Genomic DNA, 21,664 nt, shown 5'->3' with positions numbered 1-21,664 from the left:
ACCCAGCCCGGCCGGCTAAGGGGAGGGGCGGCCCAGCGGGGGACATTGGGCTGAGCAGCCCTCTCCTTGGGCTTACCTGGCAGCCCCCTATTTTCAGCCCGTCGGGGAATCTTCTTCCGGAAAACTTTTTTCATGCCCTGATCTCGTTGACACACCCTTCTTCTGTTCATGAATTGCACCTTGTTTGGAAGTCCCAACTGCCTCCGAGCGAAGCCCACCTGTGAAGAAAAGCCCATACCAGCGCAGAAAAAGGAGCTATAAGTCACCTCACACGTCTGTATCAACTGGCCATATGAATCTCTGTGAGTATACATTTGGGTTTTTTTAGCTTGCAGTTTTGTTGTGCAGTACAGAAATTTTGGGAGTCTCGAAATTTGGGGCTTTTCTGTTTGGAGGACGTATTGGGGTAACAATGTAGAGATTTAACACATTGTGCAGAGATTTAACACATTAATACACACATCATGTGTTTTGGACACTTTAGTGAGAGCAGTGCAAGCTGTGGTTACATTTTTGCTCGCAAAAACTTTGCACAGGAGCATTCTACTGCCTGGCACAACACGTAATTGGTCCAAGTTGGTTGCAGCACCAGATTCGAGTGTTCCGCACAATCCGATGAGCGTTGCTTAGAGAAGGATATTAGAAAAGTGTTCCATTAGAGGTGGACTACTGTTCAAGGATGGTAAGGTTTGTGTGCCCAATGATAGACATCCAAGTTTTGATATTGAATGAGTGCCATGATGCACCTAGTGTGGGGCACCCAAGCATACATAGAACCTTGGCCTTGGTTGGCCGGCATTTCTATTGGCCACTCATGAAATCCTTTGTTGAGGATTATGTGTAGAAGTGCACCAAGTGTCAGCTTAATAAAGCTGAAAGGCTTAAGAGTTGAAGAATTATTGCATCCTTTGCAAATTCCTAAGAACAAGTGGCAAAATGTCTTGATGGATTTTCCGGTTGGATTACCCCAAACTAGTAGGGGCCATGATTCAATCTTGGTCGTTGTTGACAGATTGTTTGATGAAGATGCCTAGATTTATCTCTACTAAGTCATCGGTAAAGAGTCACGAGTTGGCTCAGCTCTTTGGATACCAAATTCACTGCTCCCTCTTCAAGAGTAGCTACATCTTGGTCTGCCATATTGGAAACCCAATTCCTGAGAACTTGTCCATAACGTAGATGCTTGTTGAAGTGGCCTGATCCATTTTGAAAGCGTACGAGAGCTAGAAGCAGAAGCAGGCGGAAAACTTTGCAGGTTAGTTTATAGTGAGATGAAGCAAAAGAGGAGAATTAGAAGGTGTCGGCCCTTCTCTACAACAAGGGTAAACAGGGTGGAGAAGAGGTGGTGGAGCAGGCCAGGTAGAAGATGGGGTGGAAATGACTAAGCAAGCGGAGTCGAACAGAAGAGCACATCCGAGTAACAACACGCTAAGCACGTCGAGGCGGAGGCGGGTTGTGTTAAGAATCATGGGTATCTAGTGCATGCAACAACGGACACAATGGAAACAAGAGGAGAGCAAGTGTGAAAGAATAAACAAACATAAACAGCTTACTGAATCATCATGAAGACACCATAGCTTAAGAGAGGACACAAGACGTATAGAAAGCTTCTTGTATTACTTTCTATTTCAGCCACTCCAAAGTTGGCTTACCCTTTGTCATCTCCACAGAGTGTATCTACTGTGTGCAGCACGCACACAAGACTAGCTTCGAGGCTGGGGGTAGCTTAGAGCTAGGCAGGTTGATTGACGAGCTGGGCTAGGGATGGACTGACCAGCGGGCGCCCATGTGTGGACGCCCGGTGACGGGCCAAGAGCCTATACAAGGTGGCCAAGGTCAGTCAGTTGGTCAAAATCTCGTGAGTCCATGCGAGAGCTCTACGATTAGGAGCCTGGACCTAGTGCAAACGTGCACCTGCTTCATGCAACCAAGGCTGGCAGCAGTCTCGAGGCCCACGAGGGTAGCTCCGTGGCGGTATGGGGCGTCATGGCGTAGAGATTGGTCGGTGCGTCTTGCAAGTTAGCTCAGCTCGTGGCTCGGTGGGGACAGCCAGGTCTTGTGGGCTGGCTGTCATGGTTGGGTGGTGAGTCAAGCTTGCATCCCCAATAGATGAACAGAAACAGGGCTTACCAAGTTCAGCTCGTGAAACAGCACTGGAGGAAACACCGGTACCAATCTGTACTTGCAGGCACTTGTATCCACAACCCTGCTTCACATATGTGCATGTACTTGCCTGTACCCTCCTCCTGATGTTCACTCTTATGCTGTCCTTGAAAAATACAGATCTGAAAATCAGCACTGTACCCGTTTGTACCACCTCGGGATACGTGCCAGGAGTTGTACTTGCACAAACAGCCTGCTGTCCTGATTCTGGTCGCCTGAATCTGAGTAACCAGGCCTGTCCAGCACCTGTCTGCACCGCCTGCAACAACTGTACTTGCTGTACCTGGCTGTCCGTACACTGTACGGCAGCCGTACAGTACTGTACTGGCTGTGTACTTGCTGGTACAGCCTGCACAGGACCTGTGCGCAGAGAATCCAGCAGAGAAAGAGTGCTTACAGCAGATTTCAGCAGCCGCCTGTGTGTAGCGTGGACCAAGAAAGAGCCTGCAGCCTGTCCGTACAGGCTGTACGGCTGGTTTGCACAGAGAAAACAGAAGCAAACAATCTCCAGCAGCCGCCTCCTCCTTCCACAGCTTTTCCACGCTTGTAATCTCACTTTTGTTCCACGACTCCCCAAAAGGGGAGAGAGAGAGAGAGAGAGGAGAGAGAAACACTCCAAAAGTGGCTCCTCCCCAAAATAATCCCTAGGGCCCCAAACTTTAATAAGTTCCCTAGGGCCACTAAGGCCTAGGGGCAAACTTTAATAAACATTAAAGTTTAATGTTTCTAGTTCCCCCCTTCACACCTAGGAATGTCCACACATCTTAAACTCTGTCCGGGCACCCCCCATGTGAATCATAAAATATTCTGACTCTGCAACCACCATGCCCACACTTGTACTGTTCCATTTTCACAGGGCCATGACACAACCACTGGTAGCTATTTCTTTTTGGTGACTCATGCATCTCATGGCTCAGTAAGAAGCAGCCTACAGGGGCCACTTCTAGCTGTGAAGTTGAATACAGGGCAGCCTTTACAGCTACTGTGGAATGTGTTTGGCTAGGACGCCTTTTAGCCGATCTTGGTGTTGGACAACAATCCCCTACCACCATTTACACTGACAGTCAGAGTGCTTTGGCAGTTGCACGATACCCAGTATTGCATGCTAGCACAAAGCATATTGAGGTTCACTATCATTATGTCACATAAAGGCTCCATGCAAGAGAGATTGACTTGGCTTATGTGTCTACACACGCGAATATAGCAGATGGGTTTACAAAGCCTCTTTCGAGAAAAAAGTTTGAAGCTTTCCGCAAAGCTTTGAGCTTACAGCCTCTACCAGGGTAATCTGCTACACCCTATCTCTGTTCACACCATTCACTTGAGGGGGGTTTGTTGGTCATGACCTCTCTCGTAGTTCAAGTCGGCTAGTTCAAGTGTGAACACAGCTTACTCACGGGCACTTTTTCCCTGTGGCTGGACACAGGTTTTTTCCTCGTGTGAACACACTTATGTGTGTTGGGCACTTTGCCCTAGGTTGTATCTTGTACTCATAGTACTTTTGTACTTATTATTATCATAAGAGTACTTTCCAGCAACTAGCTCTCTCTCACGTATGTGGTTCAAGTTGTGTGTGTGTGTGGTGGTGTACAGGCAAGCTCTCCTCAACCCCAACACGCTTGACAAAGCTAACTAGATTTTTACCTACACGAAAGACTGTTATGGCTACACAATTACCAAGACAATTTATCGAGCAATTATTTAGACTGTACGGTTTACCGCAGGACATAGTCAGTGATAGGGACTCTAAGTTTACAAGTGACTTTTGGAGACTTGTTTTTGAGAAGTTGGAAACAACTTTAAATCTGAGTTCCTCAGATCATCGTCAAGTTGATGGCCAGATTGGGGTGAATTAGACTTTGGAGGACATGCTTCGTGCATATGTCTCCAAAAGACAAGGATTATCCTCCTATGTTAGAATTTGCATACAACAGTACTAAGCATACGAGTACAGGTTTTAGTCCTTTTATGTTTATGTACGGATTTCAACCTCGATCACCCGTTACCGTGGGATTTTCAGGACTTCAGTATAATGCAAGACATGCAAGAAATGTTACAAGTTACGAAGGAATCTATTAGAAGCGCTCAAGACAAAGACAGATTTTATTCTAATAGACCTCGTTCACCGAGAGAGTTCTCCGAAGAAACAATGGTGTATTTGCGAGTTCCGAAAGATTCCGAGACTTTACGGACGGGCCGATCTCCGAAATTATACCCTAGATACTGCTGACCATTTCGGGTTAACCGTCGGATTGGTTCAGTTGCATATGCATTGGACCCCCTTCTCATGTGAAAATTCATCCCATATTTCATGTCAGTAGACTTTTGGAAGTACTGGGTGGAACAAACCAGTTAGTTACTCCTCAAGAAATCATAGATGACGAGGACATGACATTTGTGCCACACAAACCGAAAAAGATTCTTGGATTTTGTGAAAGACGATTGCGACATATGCTACTCACGGAATACAAGATCAAGTGGAAGGATCGTATTGACGAGGACGCTACATGGGAGACATTGACTACTCTTCAGAGATATTACCCTTAGTTTTTATTGAGCTCAAGAGTGACCTCTTAGAGAAAGGCGAGTATGTCATGGGCACAGAGTGTATCTACCGTGTGCAACACACACACAAGACTAGCTTCGAGGCTTGGGGTAGCTTGAAGCTAGGCAGGCTGATTGACGAGTTGGGCTAGGGATGGACTGACAAGCGGGCGCCCATGTGTGGACGCTCGGTGACCGGCCAAGAGCCTATGAAAGGGTGGCTAAGGTCAATCAGTTGGTCAGAGTCTCACGAGTCCATGCGAGAGCTTTGCGGTCAAGAGCCTGGATCTAGTGCAAACATGCACCTACTTCATGCACCCGAGGCCGACAGCAGTCTCAAAGCCCGTGAGGGTAGCTCTGTGGCAGTATGGGACGTCATGGGGTAGAGACTGGTCGATGCGTCTTGCTAGTTAGTTCAGCTCGTGGCTCGGTGGGGACAACCAGGTCTTGTGGGCCAAAGCCCACGATTGTCACGATTGGGTGGTGAGTCGTGGTATCAAAGCCAACCCTAACGCAAGAAGCTGAAACGCATGCGTGGTTATGCATCAAATCTGACAAGAGACCCGGGTATGCTTCTAATCGTTCTCTTCCTATGAATCATTGCTTTTGCTCTCAAGTCGTCGCTCTATGTTGCATGGAGATTGTGGTTGGCGTAGGGAAAAAAGCATGTCTAGTCGTGTGAGAAAGAGGAGAAGAGATCGCGGTGGTGTGTGGAGTGACCCCTCTTTTGAAGAGTCTCATGATTAGCCATGCTAGACCTATTAGTCCAGCAACGCATCCGTCACAAGCCCGTTATGTAATCGCATTGAGTTGTTCTTCCCGTTTTGCCCATTGGATGTGATAGTAGCTGGTACAAATCCAAGATCATCCACGAAGCATCTCTTCTTCCATGGTTTCTGCAGGCATAACAAATACCTTCCCGACCAAGGGATTATTTTTGATTGAAATGATTATATTCAAAAATCCCATTGTTTGTGTAACAGATAAATGCACATTGCGAACCTGTGCATTAGTTGCCTCTAGGGGGGGTTTGTTTAAAGCTATCCATATCTCGTAGAAAATCAAATTATAACTTGACCCCGTATCAATCAATGCAATGCTTGTCATGTGACTACCCTTTGTAGAGACATTTACACTAAGTCATGGAGGTTCAATATCTAGATCATTCTTGTCAAGCAAGGTGAGTGAAGCCATGTTCACATGTAGCGTTTTCCCTTGGAGTCTCTATTTTGCTTTGGCTCCCCTCGCCTTAGCTTCCTCTTGAGCTTGTCTGATTTTTTCCTTGACCAGCTCTTTCTTTTGTTTTTTAGAAGATGCTCTTGTGCGAGCATTTCTTGGGTCAAGGGTCCATAATATTTTTTGAGTTTACGTCCATTAATATATCCATCCATTTTCACCCCAGCGATGGTTTCAATTCGGATTGACCCTTGAGGGGTGATTTCAGACACTCTAAAAGGCCCTAACCCTTTGTATTTCAATTTCTTTTTCTTGGTGCTTCCCACACCGTACACTAGGACGAGGTCCCCTGTTTTCAATTCTTTATGTTTCAAGTTATGGTCAACCCAATGTTTTCTGCATAGTTTTTTGATCATAAGCCCATGCGAAGCAATTGGCCGGGTTTAATCGAGTTTTTCTAAGTCAACCAACCTCTCGGCTAATGCATTCTCTGTGAGCCTTTCCTGTATTGCAATACATGGGCTTGGAACTAAAAATTCCATAGGCATTACCACATCAATGCCATAAGCTAGATGAAAGAGTGTGTATCCCATTGCTACCTTATACGATGTACGATAGGCCCATAGTACTGCAGTCAGCTTGTGTTCCCAATCCTTGCGACTCGCTTCTAAGGTCTTAGTCAAGATAGCACATAAAATCTTGTTTGAAACCGGCCTCTGATAGAAACCAGAGTGCGGTAGACTAGCAGTCACCCGTCCACTTGTAGTCTAGATATGAAAACAGAAAAGATTGGGGCTAGAGTGCCCAAATCTGAAAACAAGGCGACACCTGTTGGCCCCAAAGCTTGGCGCCCCTTGCGATATTTCTTTATTCAATTCCAAAAATATGAATGGCTGAGTACAACAAAAATCAGCCAAGAGATTACACCTGTATGTCCAATCTGACGGCCCACAATACCTCTTAGCAGAGAGGATCTATGCACACACATCTGTGTCTCAAAATAACACACTGTGCCTCCCTCTGATCAGCCAAGACCACTAAGCAGGGCAGCCATGAGCATACATCTGGCATAACTCAAGTACATGATTCAACATCTCAGCTCATACATACATGTACTGTCCAACCTCTGTCTCAACCCTTGTCAATCTGCCATACCCCTCCTCTCACAAGGGGCCAGATAGCTCAAATCTGCAACAGACATCAAGTAGTAGAAAGAGAGATAGATGAACACATGTGGAGCTTACCAAAATCAGCCCGTGAAACAGCACTGGAGGAAGCAACGGTACCAATCCGTACTTGCAGGCACTTGTTTCCACAACCCTGCTTCACACGCATGCACGTACTTGTCTGTACCCTCCTCCTTGTGTTCACTTCTATGCTGTCTTTGATTGTACAGTCCTGAAAAACAGCCCTGTACCGGTCTGTAATACCTCGGGATACGTGCCAAGAGCTATCCTTGTATAAGCCGCCTGTAGCCAACACTTGTACTCGCCTGAACCTGCGCAGCCAGTTCAATCCAGCGCCGCCAACAGCAGTTCAGTCCAACGCCGCCAACAGTACGACTGTACCTGAATTGTCCGTACACTGTACGGCAATCGTATAGTGCTGTACCAGCAACTACAGCCTGTCCAGAGCCTGTGCGCAGCCTGTCCAGCAGAGAAATAGGCCCGCAGCAGCTCCTGTGCGTAGCTTGTACCAGGAGAGAACCTGCAGCCTGTCCGTACAAGGCTGTACGGCTGGTTTGCACAGAGAAAACAGCAGCAACCAGAGAATCTGCAGTCGACTTGCTCCCTTCCTTGCTTTTCCACGCATGAGCACAAGCGCATCAATCCTCCACGACTCTTTTTCCCAAAAAGAAGAGAGAGAGGGAGGAGAGAGAAGCACACACTCCAAAAGTGGAGTGGCCCCCTCTCCTTAATAATCCTAGGGCCCCAAACTTTAAAAGTCCCTAGGGGCCACTAAGGCCTAGGGGCAACTTTAATAAACATTATGTTCTAGTTCCCCGCCTTCACACCTAGGGATGTCCACACATCTTAACTCTGTCCAGGCACCCCCCCCATGTAAATCATTCAATATTCTGACTCTGCAACCACCATGCCCACACTTGTGCTATTCCATTTTCACAGGGCCATGACATTGTTTGTGCTCTCTACTTGGCCATTTGCTTGTGGATAATAAGGTGACGATTTTCGATAGTCTACAAGGAATCTTGTGAGTAATTGTTCAATCACCTCATTAATGAAATGTGAACCTCGGTCACTGACTGATTCCATTGGGCAGCCAAATCTAGAAATGATGTGTTCATATAAGAATTTGGCCATAGTTCGAGCATCAGCTCTTTTAGAGGCTCTCGTCTCCGCCCACTTAGTGAAATAATTCGTGGCCACGATCACATAACGGGCTTGTGAGGGATGCGTTGCTGGACTAATAGATCCAACAAGAAAAAATCCTTGGAAACAAAGGTTTTAAAGAACCTTAGAGAAAAGGTTTTAAAAGAAACCTTTAAAAAAAACTTTTGAAGAAAAAAAAAACAAAAGGTTTTTAAAAAACCTGCGTTTTTTTTCTTTGTAAAAAATGCCCGTTGCGTTTGCTGCACTATGCGCTTTGTTGCGCCATGATACACTGATGTTGCGTTTGATGTTGTGCTTAGTTTGCCAAGGTGTTGCTTCAGGTTACAAAGGTGTTGCTTCAACAACAGCAGCATACACCATTCAAGGTAGCAGGCGACAGACGGCAAAAACTGTGACGGACGAACTGTCACGGCAACAGAAGCATGGCGACGACTGTGAATGCACGTCGGCCGGAAAAACGCAAACACAGACAGAAATGCTTGTGGCGACGGCCACCGGCACAACTTGGCCTCCTTGCATGGACTAAGATGACCCGCCCACAAACAACTCCTTTTCTTCTTCAGACCTTTGCAAAGAGGCTCCCATGCCTCTACTTCAAATCTCCAAGACTTCAAAGAGGAAACAACGATGAAAAAAACACGAACGGAAACACTCGACGGAAAAATGTGTTTCTTCTTCTTCTTGTCGGTAATGATGTCTTCTTCTTGATGAAGCCTTTTGCAACTTTGCTTTCTCCTCCACTCCTTGAAGCTCCTCTCCTTCTTCTACCACCACCTTCTTGGTTGGGAATGGTTTATGAGAGAGAGAGAGAGAGAGAGAGAGAGAGAGAAGGGGATCTTAACCTAAGCAAGACTCTGATACCATGTTAAGAATCATGGGTATCTAAAGCATGCAATAGCGGAAGCAATGGAAACAAGAGGAGAGCAAGTATGAAAGAATGAGCAAGCATAAACAACTTTCTGAATCATCATGAAGACACCATAGCTTGAGAGAGGACACAAGATGTATAGAAAGCTTCTCATATTACTTTCTATTTCAGTCACTCCAAAGTTGGCTTACCCTTCTCCTTCATGTGTTACTTGTCTTGTTATTATAACAAAAAGTAGGATCTCCTGCCCTTTGTATAGGCTTTACCAAGGGCTAGGGTTGGGCTAACCCTAGATCCCTTTTCCACCCACATGCCCACCTTATTTGAGTGTGTTCATACCTCCATTACCTCTTCCTCTCATCCTTAACCTTGTACATCATATATTTCAACAGGTTGAGCATGTACAAGCCGCGACGCGATGGAGGCGGCAAAATTGCCAACAGCAGTGGTTCTCTTGGCGGTCGCACCACCCATAATTGCCGATGAAGCTGCAGCACTAGCGCCGCTCGAAAAAGCCTACGACGACGGTTCTACTTTCAGGCAACGAACAGCTAGCACTGATACCAAATGAGAGCTGTTAGAATCAGCAAAGCAACAACTACGGAGGCTTAAAAGGATACATTGTAATGAGTGTAGTAATAAAGAGAGTGAGAGATGTGACAAACTGAAATGGAAGGGCCTTAGAGATTGCATGACTCAATGAAACTTTTATTAATGTTATGAAGCTTCAAAGAGTATAGTGCTTTTATAGGCTTTTAGAGCCTTATCTTTTGACACACCACACACTGGGCAATGACACATGGCAAGTGCATTGCTTATCACAAACACACATAAGTGGCTACAAGAGGAGGTTCCCACACTCTTACACACTTGCTCACATAAGTGAGTGTTTACACACACATACAAGGGCTTTTTCACACATGAGACTCCAAATACCCAAGAAAAACATGCTTGAGCATGTCATCTTCAGATCATCCCGAGTTGGATGGTTAAACGAAGAGGACGAACCAGACTATGGAGGATATGCCGAGGGCGTATGTCGCCAAGAGACAATTTGAGTGGGAAATAAAAGAACGCGGAACCGTAGAGTACCATGCAGAGTGAAACCTAGCACACGGATGGAGGCCATCAACTGCCCCCCCCCCCCCCCCCCCAACCCGAAAATCCCATGAACCCCCATAAAGGTGGGGGATGAGGGGAGACCAAGGGCTATTTAGCCCTATATAGAGGAGTCGATTAGACCCCAACCCACTATGTGGGATAATGCCCTGCCATGCGGCAGTGTGAGGAGCAGAAGGGCAAGAATCCATTCCAACACCCCCCTTAGATGCGAAGCCCGACGTCAAGCAGAAGCCGACAAGGCTCAAATGCGAAGCCCGATGCTGAGCAGGAGCCAACAAGGCTCTGATACTATGAAAGAACGCGGAACCCCAAAGTACCACGCGCAAAGTAGAGGTGCAACACACGGATGGAGCGCACCCCCCCCCCCCCCCCCCCCGCGGAAGATCCCATGAACCACCATAGAGGTGGGGGATGAGGGGAGACCAAGGGCTATTTAGCCCTATATAGATGAGTCAATTAGACCCCAACCCACTACGTAGGATAATGCACTGCCACATGGTAGCGTGTAGAGGAGGGCAAGACTCCATTCCAACAAAAGGTATCTTCCACAGATTGAGTTTTTGCTTATAACAGTAGTAAGCATGTGGCTACTAGAGTGAGGCTACTGATGAGGACATCTGAAGCAGAAGACATACTTTTTACTAATAGAAGGATCTTTTCGTTTTGTGGGTTGGGGAAGAAGGGGGAAGGGAGAGAGGAGAGAGGAGGGAGGGAGGGGCATCTATAATCGTTTTAACAGAAAAACAGGTGTGTGAAGGCCCAGAAAATGGCAGAAATACATACCTCAATAAAGAATATGCTCAGCATGATGACAGAATAGATTTGTTCACCAATGCTTAAGAATATACTGCATCAAGATGCCAAAAAGGTTAATATATGTCTTCAAACATCAAACAGAAAACCAGCTCACAATAGCTCACTAGCAATATTCTGGAATTTTTTAACAAGCTAGAATGAGAAACTGGTCTATAATTTACCTCTCCATTCCACCGTTGCCTTGATTTGCTCGACGTTGCGTTGCCTTTAGCACTCTTTGAGACTGCGACTGCTCCTGTTGCTGCTTTTCTTTAGCATATGAATGGTCAGTATGCTCCAATACTGCAAAGGCTTGCTGGGCAATTTCATTGTACCTGCATGCTTGCCAAAGTTAAAAACAAGCATCCAAGGGTTCAACAGGTGAATTTCTTGACAAAGATCCATCGATCAATAATGAAGCTTAGTAATTCTAATCTTCTTAAGATGATTCTCCCAAGAGTTATACTTAGTGGCTCCTAAATGGAAATCAAAAAATTAATCGACTTGAAGAAACACTGACCAGATGCAGTTGATCACAAAGCTTATTATGTACAAAGGATAGAGCCAAAAAACCTGCATAACATTAAAAAGTCAACAAAATCAATGTCCTTTTTCTGTAAGACAAACACATTGCATTTCCTTATGTGACCTTCCCAAACCAATCACCTTCTCATAGGCCCATTGGGTCTTTAGTAGACTCTCTCTCTCTCTCTCTCTCTCTCAACCGGTGGCCACTTACATACAGTGAGTACAAACAGCAGGCCTTTGGGTTCTTGAGGAGTGCCTGCCATGCCCAAAACTTACCCTAACAACCTGCAATGTCCTGTCATATTTGCGGGCAATCACAAATCAGGTAAAATTGGGCTAAGGGGCCAAAATTGCACTCTCTCCCCTTCCTCCATACAACCCTTGCTAAGGCTGATTTTAGGGCCAGGGTCAGTCAGTTGTCAGTCCTCTTAACCCACTTGGAGAAAGCATCATTCAGGAGCGTGTATGCGTCAACCTTAGCAGTAGTTGCATATAAATCATGTTAGGTGCATTCACAGAGAAGGGAGCCAGCCCTAAGGCCAGCCCCAAGGCTGCCATGGCCTTGCCTCACAGTCAGGCAGCACCCGACTTATTTCCCACTTCAACATTCAGGTATTCAGCAGAAAGCGACTACATTTTGCAGCATCCTGCTCATCTCCAAGCAACAAGGAATTCACTCTACATCTCAGCCAGCATATGTTGTCAGAATATGCAGCGGAAACGATATCCAAACTTGGGTAGACAAGAGCAAGTAGACTGCAGAAAATAATCAGCACAAGAAACACAGAGAGATGTGTGTAAACTCTTCTCTATACACAAGATCCCGGAGATAACTGAATGAGAAAGTGGAGGAGGATGGGGGGCAATATATACAAGCCCATGAGGGCAGTCGGCCAGCTCTAAAAAGAGGCCCGCGACTGGACAAAACCCACGACTGCTGAAAAATAGCAGTCGGCCAGCATCTGATGCCCCATGCCTGCACAGAACAAGTCGGCCAGCACTCAGACAGCCCACGACTGCTACAGATGCAGTCGGCCAGCTTCAGAGTGCTCCTGGCATCAACTGGCAGGAAAAAATGGGAAAAATAGGGAAAAAATACGGGAAGTGTGGAAAAATGATATACGGGCGGGCACACCCACAACAAAGGCCCTGGTGTATACATCTAGACAGGAGATGACTTCTAACACCCCCTCTCAGCTCCTGGCTGTGTAACCAACCACTGGGAGCTGGGGTGCCGCCTGAGCAAATCCTGAGAGAGCGACTTCGTGAAGAGGTCCACCGTACTGTCCTCCGTCGAACAGAACTCCAACAAGATGTCATCAGCAACAATCTGTTCACGAACAAAGTGCCTCTGGATGACCAAGGGTTCCGCCAGTGGAAGCCCAAACCTGCAATGTAACCTCCTCCTGCTCCGTAAAACTGCTCCTGGGGCATAAGTAGATCTCCTCGTGTCCGGATCTCCTCCCCAAACCGAGTCACTCCAACCGTGGAGTCGGACTCCATCCAACAATCCCCCTCCTGTGTACAAGAGTCCATGATCCTTCGCATGCTGCAGAAACCACAGGAAACGCAATCCTGCCTCACAAAAAGACATCTGCAACCAAGAGCTCAATTGCCTCATCAGGAAGCTCCCGTCCAATCCGGTGTCCATCAACCAGATCAATGAACCATACAGCTTCTGAGTCACAGAGACATCACACTGCTCACAAGGATCAACACCTGTTACGGTGCACAAACAAGTCCTGGAAACCTTCTAAAGACCATGCAAGGCCTTCTGAAACCTGTCAACCACCCCCTCTGAATCCGGAACCACAAAGCCTGGAGAAACCACCTCCTTCTGCAAGTAATCACCTGTCACCTGCCTAGCTTTCCGAAAGGTCCCCGTGGAAAGAACATCCTCATCTACTGGAAGTTCTATGTCCCGAACACGACGAGACATCAGAGCATAAGTGACCTATTCAGCTTCCTCTGACTCACGAACACAAGAACTACCAACCTCAGTACTGGAAAGTTCCTGCCAACTGCTGCCATCTACTGGCAAGCTATCCACCACCTGGTCTCGGAAAGCCCGCACCTGCAGCGTATCCACACCTGAGTAGCTATTACCACACTGCCACTCATCACAATCTTGAGGACCTGGGAGAGAGAGTGCTGAAAGCCTATAGACTCCATTCTCCACTCCACCTTCCCAAACCACTTGGCCTGTTGCTTTGTCCCGGAGAGCAACAAAATGCTCATCAAACTCCACCCGTACACCAGTCTTGCAAACCTGATGCACTGACAACAGATGAAAACCAAGTGCCGGAACATACAACACCTGGGAGGAATGCCTCCCCCCTCTGCCATCGGGAACTATCTCCATCCTGCCCTCACTGTGAACTGGGATAGTGGACGTATCCCCAGTAAGAATATGACCAGAACACCTGCAGAGATCCTGTAAACCGGAACGGGAAGGAGTCATGTGCCTAGAAGCACCACTATCGAGAATCCACTCCCGAGTATCCGTTGCGGAGAGTCCTCCAATCTCCTCCCTGCCTGAAGAAAATGAAGCATCGGTGTCCATCACCTCCAGGTGCACAAAAGCCGGAGTCTTCATGATTGCTGAGGAGTCTTCACCCTTCTCGGTCTTCCGCTTGGGACACTGCCTCCAGTAGTGGCCTTTCTCGCCACAATCATTACAGGTCCTCTCTGCCTTTAGTTTCTCGCGGTCAGCGTCGGACATCTTCTCAGAAGACTTCTCCGATGAAGCCTTCCCCTTGCCCGAGTTACGGCCTTTCGACCGTTGGCCAGTAAAGGCCTCCGAACCTCCACCCTGAGGAGGGTTCGTGAATCGTTCCTCCTGGTCCAAGACCATTGGCACAAGCTCCTCCCAAGTAATGGTGCTGAGCCTGCCACTAGTGATCAACGAGGAATAGAAAGCAGAATACTGACCAGGCAAGTGGGAAAGTAACGTGATGGCCATATCTTCGGATGATATCTCTTTCCCAGCTTGAAGGACTTCCTGCTGAAGGGCCTGCAGCTTGTTAATGTGTTCCCGCGTCGTCGAAGACTTTGCAGGATCCATAACCCGCATCTGCACTTCCAAGGATATCCGCTTCATGGGTGACACCCTGTTGTACAAAGAAGCCAAGTGCTCCCATATGCCTCTCGCCAGCGTCATGTGCTTCACATGGTTGATCACCTGTGGTGTGCAATTGAGGAATATAAACGACCGGACCCTGGCGTTGACACGATCCCACATTTGTGCCTGTGCCTCTCGGTCCTTCCTCGTCGATAACAACTCCCCTTCCTCAGCTTCCGGCCTTGGCACCCCTTTGATAATAAAATCAGCAAGATCATATGACTCCAAAACTGACTCCATCATGACCTTCCAGATGCCGTAATTGGACCCGTCCAACTGCCGATCCACTGGGAACGTGGGGAGAGTCGGAATCTTCACGTGCTTCTCAGCCATCTCGATTAAATCTGCCATCTCGGAGAGTAACCTGAAAGGGTGGGTGGGTGGGAAAAATCTGAAAATCAGTATATATGCAAGTGGCTGTCCAGCCCCTCTGCCCGCCTTCCTCTTGCACCTTCACTTCCCGTTCAGCCCGAAACAGTCCACCGATCAGCAACCTGTTGCTCCCCCTCTTTCTCAGAAAAACGCCCAAGATCTGATAGAGCCTAGGGCTCTGATACCATGTCAGAGTATGCAGCGGAAATGATATCCAAACTTGGGTAGACAAGAGCAAGTAGACTGCAGAAAATAATCAGCACAAGAAACACAAAGAGATGTGTGTAAACTCTTCTCTATACACAAGATCCCGGAGATAACTCAATGAGAAAGTGGAGGAGGATGGGGGGCAATATATACAAGCCCATGAGGGCAGTCGGCCAGCTCTAAAAAGAGGCCCACGACTGGACAAAACCCACGACTGCTGAAAAATAGCAGTCGGCCAGCATCTGAGAGAGGAAAAATCGCCTATGCTAAATTTGCTAAATCGCCGCCTATAATATTCATCGCTCCTTAACACCTCCTATGGCTAATTATAATTCATTGATGATTGTAATCAAGCACATGTAAATCAATTCAATTTCCTAGTTAATTGAATGAAAAATTATTGCCTTGTTTATTGAGAAAAATCCCAAGAGTTCCATTATACAAATCTTGCCCTTGCCGCTGTCCTGGAACCTAAGAGTAGGAGAATGATTCTTAAGCTTTGCCCTTCACATCAGTAAATATTGGATCTTCAAACCTTGTAAAATTTATCAAAACCACTTTTACGTAGAGGGGCGGGGGGGGGGGGGGTCAGCCCATCTTTTGGCCCCTAGTGTGTACTGTGCAGATTTGTCATCTTGTTTTATCTGGCATGCTTATGTGTATTTTTAGATTTCATGATTGATAAGATTTTCCGTGTTCAGTTGTCCTTCTATTTACATTCATGTAGCTTGGTCTTTGTATGAACCCATTCTCAATGAGCCTAAGGAAATGATCTCGATAATACTGCATCTTGACGGGCAAGGGCTCGCACCGTGGTAATCCAAGTGTCCCTAATGTGTGCATGAAGCAAATCATATCGGAGCACTCGGTTACGGTCCACTGTTAGCAATCATCTTCTGTCTGTATATTTACACCAGGGCCTCTATTGTGGGATGAAATGGGAAAAATAAGAAAAAATATGGGACGTGGGGAAAAATGAGAAAACACCTAAATCGGGCGGGCACTCCCACAACAGAGGCCCTGGTGTAAATATACAGACAGGAGATGACTGCTACCACCCCCTCTTAGCTCCTGGATGTGGAACCAACCCCAGTGAGCTCGAGTGCCGCCGGAGCATAGCCTAAGGTAGAGACTTCGTGAAGAGGTCTGCCACATTGTCCTCCATCAAACAATAAAGAAGCAAGATGTCACTAGCCAAGATCTTCTCACGAACAAAGTGATATTGTATCTCTATGTGCTCGGTCCGAGCATGGAAGACCGGGTTTCGAGCAATAGCTATACAGCTCTGGTCATCGCACTGGATGACCGTGGGTTCCTTCTGTGGAAACCCAATCTCGCCAAGGAACCTCCGCAGCCACACAACCTCGCAAGCAGCACCACAAGCAGCCCGGTACTCCGCCTCTGTAAGGCAATAGTTGGCTGCCTCTTGCTGCTCCATGAAACCGCTCTTGAGCCGATGGAAAAACTGTAGCCTGATGTGGATCTCCTCGTGTTTGGATCTCCTCCCCAATCTAAGTCACTCCAACCTTGGAGTCTGACTCCATCCTTCAATCCCCCTCCTGTGTAAAAGAGTCCAAGATCCTTCGCACCTTGCAAATACCGCAAGATCCGCAATTCTGCATCCCAATGAGACTTCAATGACGTTTGCATGAATGAGCTCAACAGCCCCACAGAAAAGCTCAAATACAATCTGGTGTTCAGCAACCAAATTAATGAACCAACCAGCTTCCGAGCATCAACTGGCTCACAAGGATCATTCACTGTAAGGTTCGTGTTCGGGTCCATTGGCGACGTCATAGGCTTGTAGTTCTCCATCCCAAAGACCTCAAGCAACTCATGAACATACCGCTACTGAGAGACAAAGAACCCCCTCTGGGTCTGCCAGATCTCCAATCCCAAGAAGAAATGGAGTAAGCCTAAATCAGTCATCTCAAACTCCTTTGACAAAATAACCTTCATCACTATAATGTGCTCCATATGACCGCCGGTGAGAATGAGGTCATCCACATAAAGGATGATTAGCGCAACCATGCCGCGTTCTCGAAAGAGATATAGGTTGGGATCTGTAACAACCGATCTCTGAAATCCAACCCGTAGAAAGAAGGAATCAATCTTTTGATTCCAAGCCCTGGGAGCCTGTTTAAGACCATACAAGGCCTTCCGTAACCTGTAAACCATCCCCTTTGATCCTGGAACCTCAAAGCTTGGAGGCTGCTCAACATACACCTCCTCCTACAGGTCACCATTAAGGAACGCAGATTTAACATCCATTTGATATACGGGCCACCGCTTAGAAGAAGCAAGGGCAAGAACGGTCCGAATCGTGGTCATCCTCAATGTCGGTGCAAAGGTATCCTCATAGTCGATGCCAAGCCACTGAGCATAACCCTTAGCCACAAGTCTGGCTTTGTGTTTGTCCACCGACCCATCTAACATATACTTGGTCTTAAAGACCCACTTGACACCGACGGCCTCGGTACCAACTCCCAAGTGTTATTCTTCTCAATGGCATCCAGTTCCACCTGCATGGCTCTCCTCCAAGTATCCTGTGCAAGGGCTTCCTTGACGGACGTGGGCTCTTTGTCCCGCATGATATGAGACATCAAAGCATAGTTTTCCTGTAAAAGCTCCGCTGAATGACTTTTATCATGGACTCTGTGCGATCTTCGAGGTTCGTCCTTTATGGTTCTTTATACCTTTATGTGGTGAGAATATGTAGCATCAACTTGAGAGATTAGGGAGAGAGTAGAGAATATAGAATGTAGAAGACAACACTAGATTGGGTGCCAATACCCACTAAAGGGCCCTCAGTATTTGCTTATATTATTCTTTGGAGAAATGCTGTACAATGCTGAGTACAAATGATATGAATGCCCAATGCAAGGACGAGGAGGCCCAAACATCGGCGGAGTATCCAGCTATCCCGAGGCTCTGCTGAAGACTCTCCTTGGTCACTGATGCAAGTCCAGATGACTGAAGGACTACACATATGTTAGAAGTCATCTCCTGTCTAGATGTATACACCAGGGCCTCTGTTGTGGGTGTGCCCGCCCGTATATCATTTTTCCACACTCCCCGTATTTTTTCCCTATTTTTCCCATTTTTTCCTAGTGGCTAGAGGGCTGCCAGTTGATGCCAGGAGCACTCTGAAGCTGGCCGACTGCATCTGTAGCAGTCGTGGGCTGTCTGAGTGCTGGCCGACTTGTTCTGTGCAGGCATGGGGCATCACCCCCGCTTTATGGTTAGATTACCAAAAAGGAGTCTGCTTCCAATACAACTTTTGCGGGTGCCCAAGGTTCACCACTGGCTGCACGTGTTTCTTCCAATACAATATGAAAAAAAGAAAACATAACATAAACTGAATTTGCTCACAATTCTCAACACAAGTGAGCATTCCCAGCATCAAGCACATGTAGGACAACTATGGACAGCCCATAGCACTCCCACATCAGCCCGGGACAACTCAACATCATCGTCTTCTTCCTATCTGGCTCATAGAGCAAGTCGACCAGCCCTCAAAGGTTGTTTATAACAGTCAACCAACCCTCAATAGCCACAGAGAAGAAATCGACCAGCAGCAGTACACAAGCCTGCAAGCCCCCGGTCAGAAGGAAAACTGTCTAGGTGCACACGACCAGCACTTCCTCTCTGTTTTTATCATCTATCCAGCCTCTGTTCAAGCTATAAATCAGCCGGCCAACAATGGAGAACATGCAGAAGGGGTCGGCCAGTACCTCCCATGCACCTCTTAGGTTTTTTTCGGGTAGAAGGCTGTAAACAGCCTGTAGAAGCAGTCGACCAGCTCCCATGCACCAGAAAAAGCAGGCGCCTCACCTCTACCAATTTTAGCTCCCACGTGTACTTTTTAGGTCCAAAAGGGAGCGCCTACTTGAAGGAGGCCCAAATATTGTCAAGTGCCCAGCTTTTGGCCACCACATGTATTAAATACGTCCTGCTCAATGTGTACTCACTTATAAATTGTCCGGTCACTTATAAGTGAGTGTGAACCTGCACAATAATTATTAGCATGTAAACTCATAAAGTTGTAAATTGAGTTTTTGGGGATACTAACCACCTACAAAACACATGTAGACCACCTGTCAGTCCCAAACAGGTGTGCACATACACGTCCATAAGGTGCCCAGGCATCCCCGGCCCCATGGACAACGCAGGTAGAAATCTCAGGCATTGTCCACACAAACAAGACAAGTCATCCAAAGATAAAATCAAAATCATGCACACACATGAGTGCAACTAGACTGGAAGAAACACCCATTTGCTCAGTTGTATCCGATAAAATGTCCAAGGTTCATGATCCTTCCAGAACCTTCCCAGAACATAAATACAAAAGATCTCCAGGATAGCTAGTCCCAAGGAATTACATCATGTCAGGCTTCATGAGCCATACATGTACACCATGTCAGGCCCCACAAGCCACACATGTACTAACATGTCAGGCTCCATATGCCACACAGACACACCATGTCACGCTACACCAGCCATACATGTATGTCATGTCAGGCTCCACATGCCACATGAACAGTAGAAAAATAGAAGCTGTAAGGAATTTTGTGACAATGAATATCTTTATTCTCATACCATGAGCATTGCCATCGGCCAACTCTAAGTTTCATCCCATACCCTAGAGATCGAGGCCGGCAAAGCAATGAGGATACCCAAGCAGGACAAGATTTGCAGATTATGCAACAGAGACGTTGAGTCCAACGAGCATTATGTATGCCGATGGTCAGTCTACTATGAGATAAGAGGGAGGTACCATTCTCAAGTGGTGAAGATGTTTGCCTAGGACCAAGAGGTCCTGGGTTCAAAACCCCCTGGGTGCTTCCTCAATGGCATCGCCTACGGGTGGCTTCCTCAATGGCATCGCCTACGGGTGGATAAATAAGCACCTATGGGTGGCTGTCTACTGCGGACGGTGAAATTTGGTGACTATGGGAGGATCTTGGGCCAAAGGCCAGTTTGGGAGAAAAAAAAAAGGGAGGGAGTTACCATTGCCTTTTTAGAGAGGGTTCCGGTCCTATTAGTCGTATCATGCATTATTCAGACCAGAGATGCCTCGGCTTGTTCTTGCTAGAAATGTGACAACACAGAGAGAGCCTCCTCAGAGCACAGACCTCACGAGCTAGTTCAATACAGCTCATGATCACCAGCTTCTTCCAACCCCAGCATGATGTACCCACTCCACCAGCAGATCTAGCACTTCATCAGACCAGGAGCATAGGGGTCACTCTACCGCGAGCCACAGTACTCCGAGCTGCGAGACAATCTCGGCACCCTGGACCACGACCACCACCAATCCATCAGCCCAAATCGATGTGATCCTTACATGTCACCGACGCATGATAGAGGGCTCTTCTTCTCATCCTCTCTTCACTATTTCAGATCTTGCGGCCATCCTATCCTGCCCAATGATGTATCTCCTACATGGACCCCTCCCATCCATAGATTTGGGATAGAGTGCATTATGATCATTCTTGTATACTTTATAGCATGCTCCCTTGCTTGTTCTGTGCATTTACCTAGGACTCAACTTCAATTACTAGGTTTCCAATTTCAGTTTCAGTTTGCTTTTCAATTTTCCATGACGATGATATTCCATGGATACTTGTAATCATCTTGTCTCATAGACCCATCGGGCCTTTTGTACGACAGAAATAAACTCTCTCTCTCTCTCTCTCTCTCTCTCTCTCTCTCTCACACACACACACACACATTATGTTTTCCAATATTATGCTTTATGAAATAAATTATTGCAAACTCACATAGCAAATACCAATGAGTATTTTTTGAAGAGTTCCTAGAAAGAACTCTCCGGATCCAGCAGTTTGCTCCTCTTTGAGCTGAAACATCAATAACCAATGTAGGATAGGAACCACAACTTTTTGAAAGAACAAAATACTGCAAAATCAAAAAACAGTAGAAGGGTCAGTCGATTTCAATTATATCAGCAACACAATTTTGCTGATCGCCCAACCCCAAAGCGAAAAAATAGCATACAGAGGCGGCAAAAAGGAAACAAAGTTTAAAAACAGTACCTTCCAAGAAAGATGCATCCATTCAGTAAAAAGCACTGCCCAGTTTTGACGAAGACCTTATGTGATCTGCCATCAGCAAAGCAGCTTTTAGAAACAGCTATAAAGCATCATTAGCATAACCAGATGAAAAAAACCCAGAAGCAAACAGCAATCAAATCAGGTAAATTTTCCAAAGTAAAGTCCAAACAAATGAGATGCTGTCGACAGAACTGCACAAGCTCTTAACTATATTCTCAGGAATATCAAAGTGTTGCAATTAAACATCAACAAGAGGATCGACTCATCACTTTCATCAATCACACAATTTATGCCACACCTTGTCACATTTGGCCACCCAAATGGTCACCCTTGCTTTTCACTA

At 46.7% G+C, this 21,664-nt stretch overlaps 1 protein-coding gene across 1 annotated transcript in view; it reads right to left on the bottom strand.

Annotated features, from left to right (window-relative positions):
- Nucleotides 1-21,664, bottom strand: part of LOC147604212 (etoposide-induced protein) — a 50,051-nt gene that overhangs the window by 4,328 nt on the left and 24,059 nt on the right. The window contains exons 2-6 of the mRNA XM_086795257.1: nt 21,304-21,369; nt 21,031-21,166; nt 11,540-11,592; nt 11,202-11,354; nt 11,008-11,071 (exon numbers count right to left, since the gene is read on the bottom strand). Of these exons, the coding sequence (XP_086651383.1) occupies nt 11,008-11,071; nt 11,202-11,354; nt 11,540-11,592; nt 21,031-21,166; nt 21,304-21,369 (472 nt within the window). The remainder of the gene's footprint in view (nt 1-11,007; nt 11,072-11,201; nt 11,355-11,539; nt 11,593-21,030; nt 21,167-21,303; nt 21,370-21,664) is intronic.

Source organism: Cibotium barometz, chromosome 62 (genome assembly GCF_041138505.1).
Source record: "Cibotium barometz isolate CiBa-2024 chromosome 62, ASM4113850v1, whole genome shotgun sequence".
NCBI classification, from domain to species: domain Eukaryota; kingdom Viridiplantae; phylum Streptophyta; class Polypodiopsida; order Cyatheales; family Cibotiaceae; genus Cibotium; species Cibotium barometz.
This window is presented reverse-complemented; position numbering and strand designations above follow the sequence as displayed.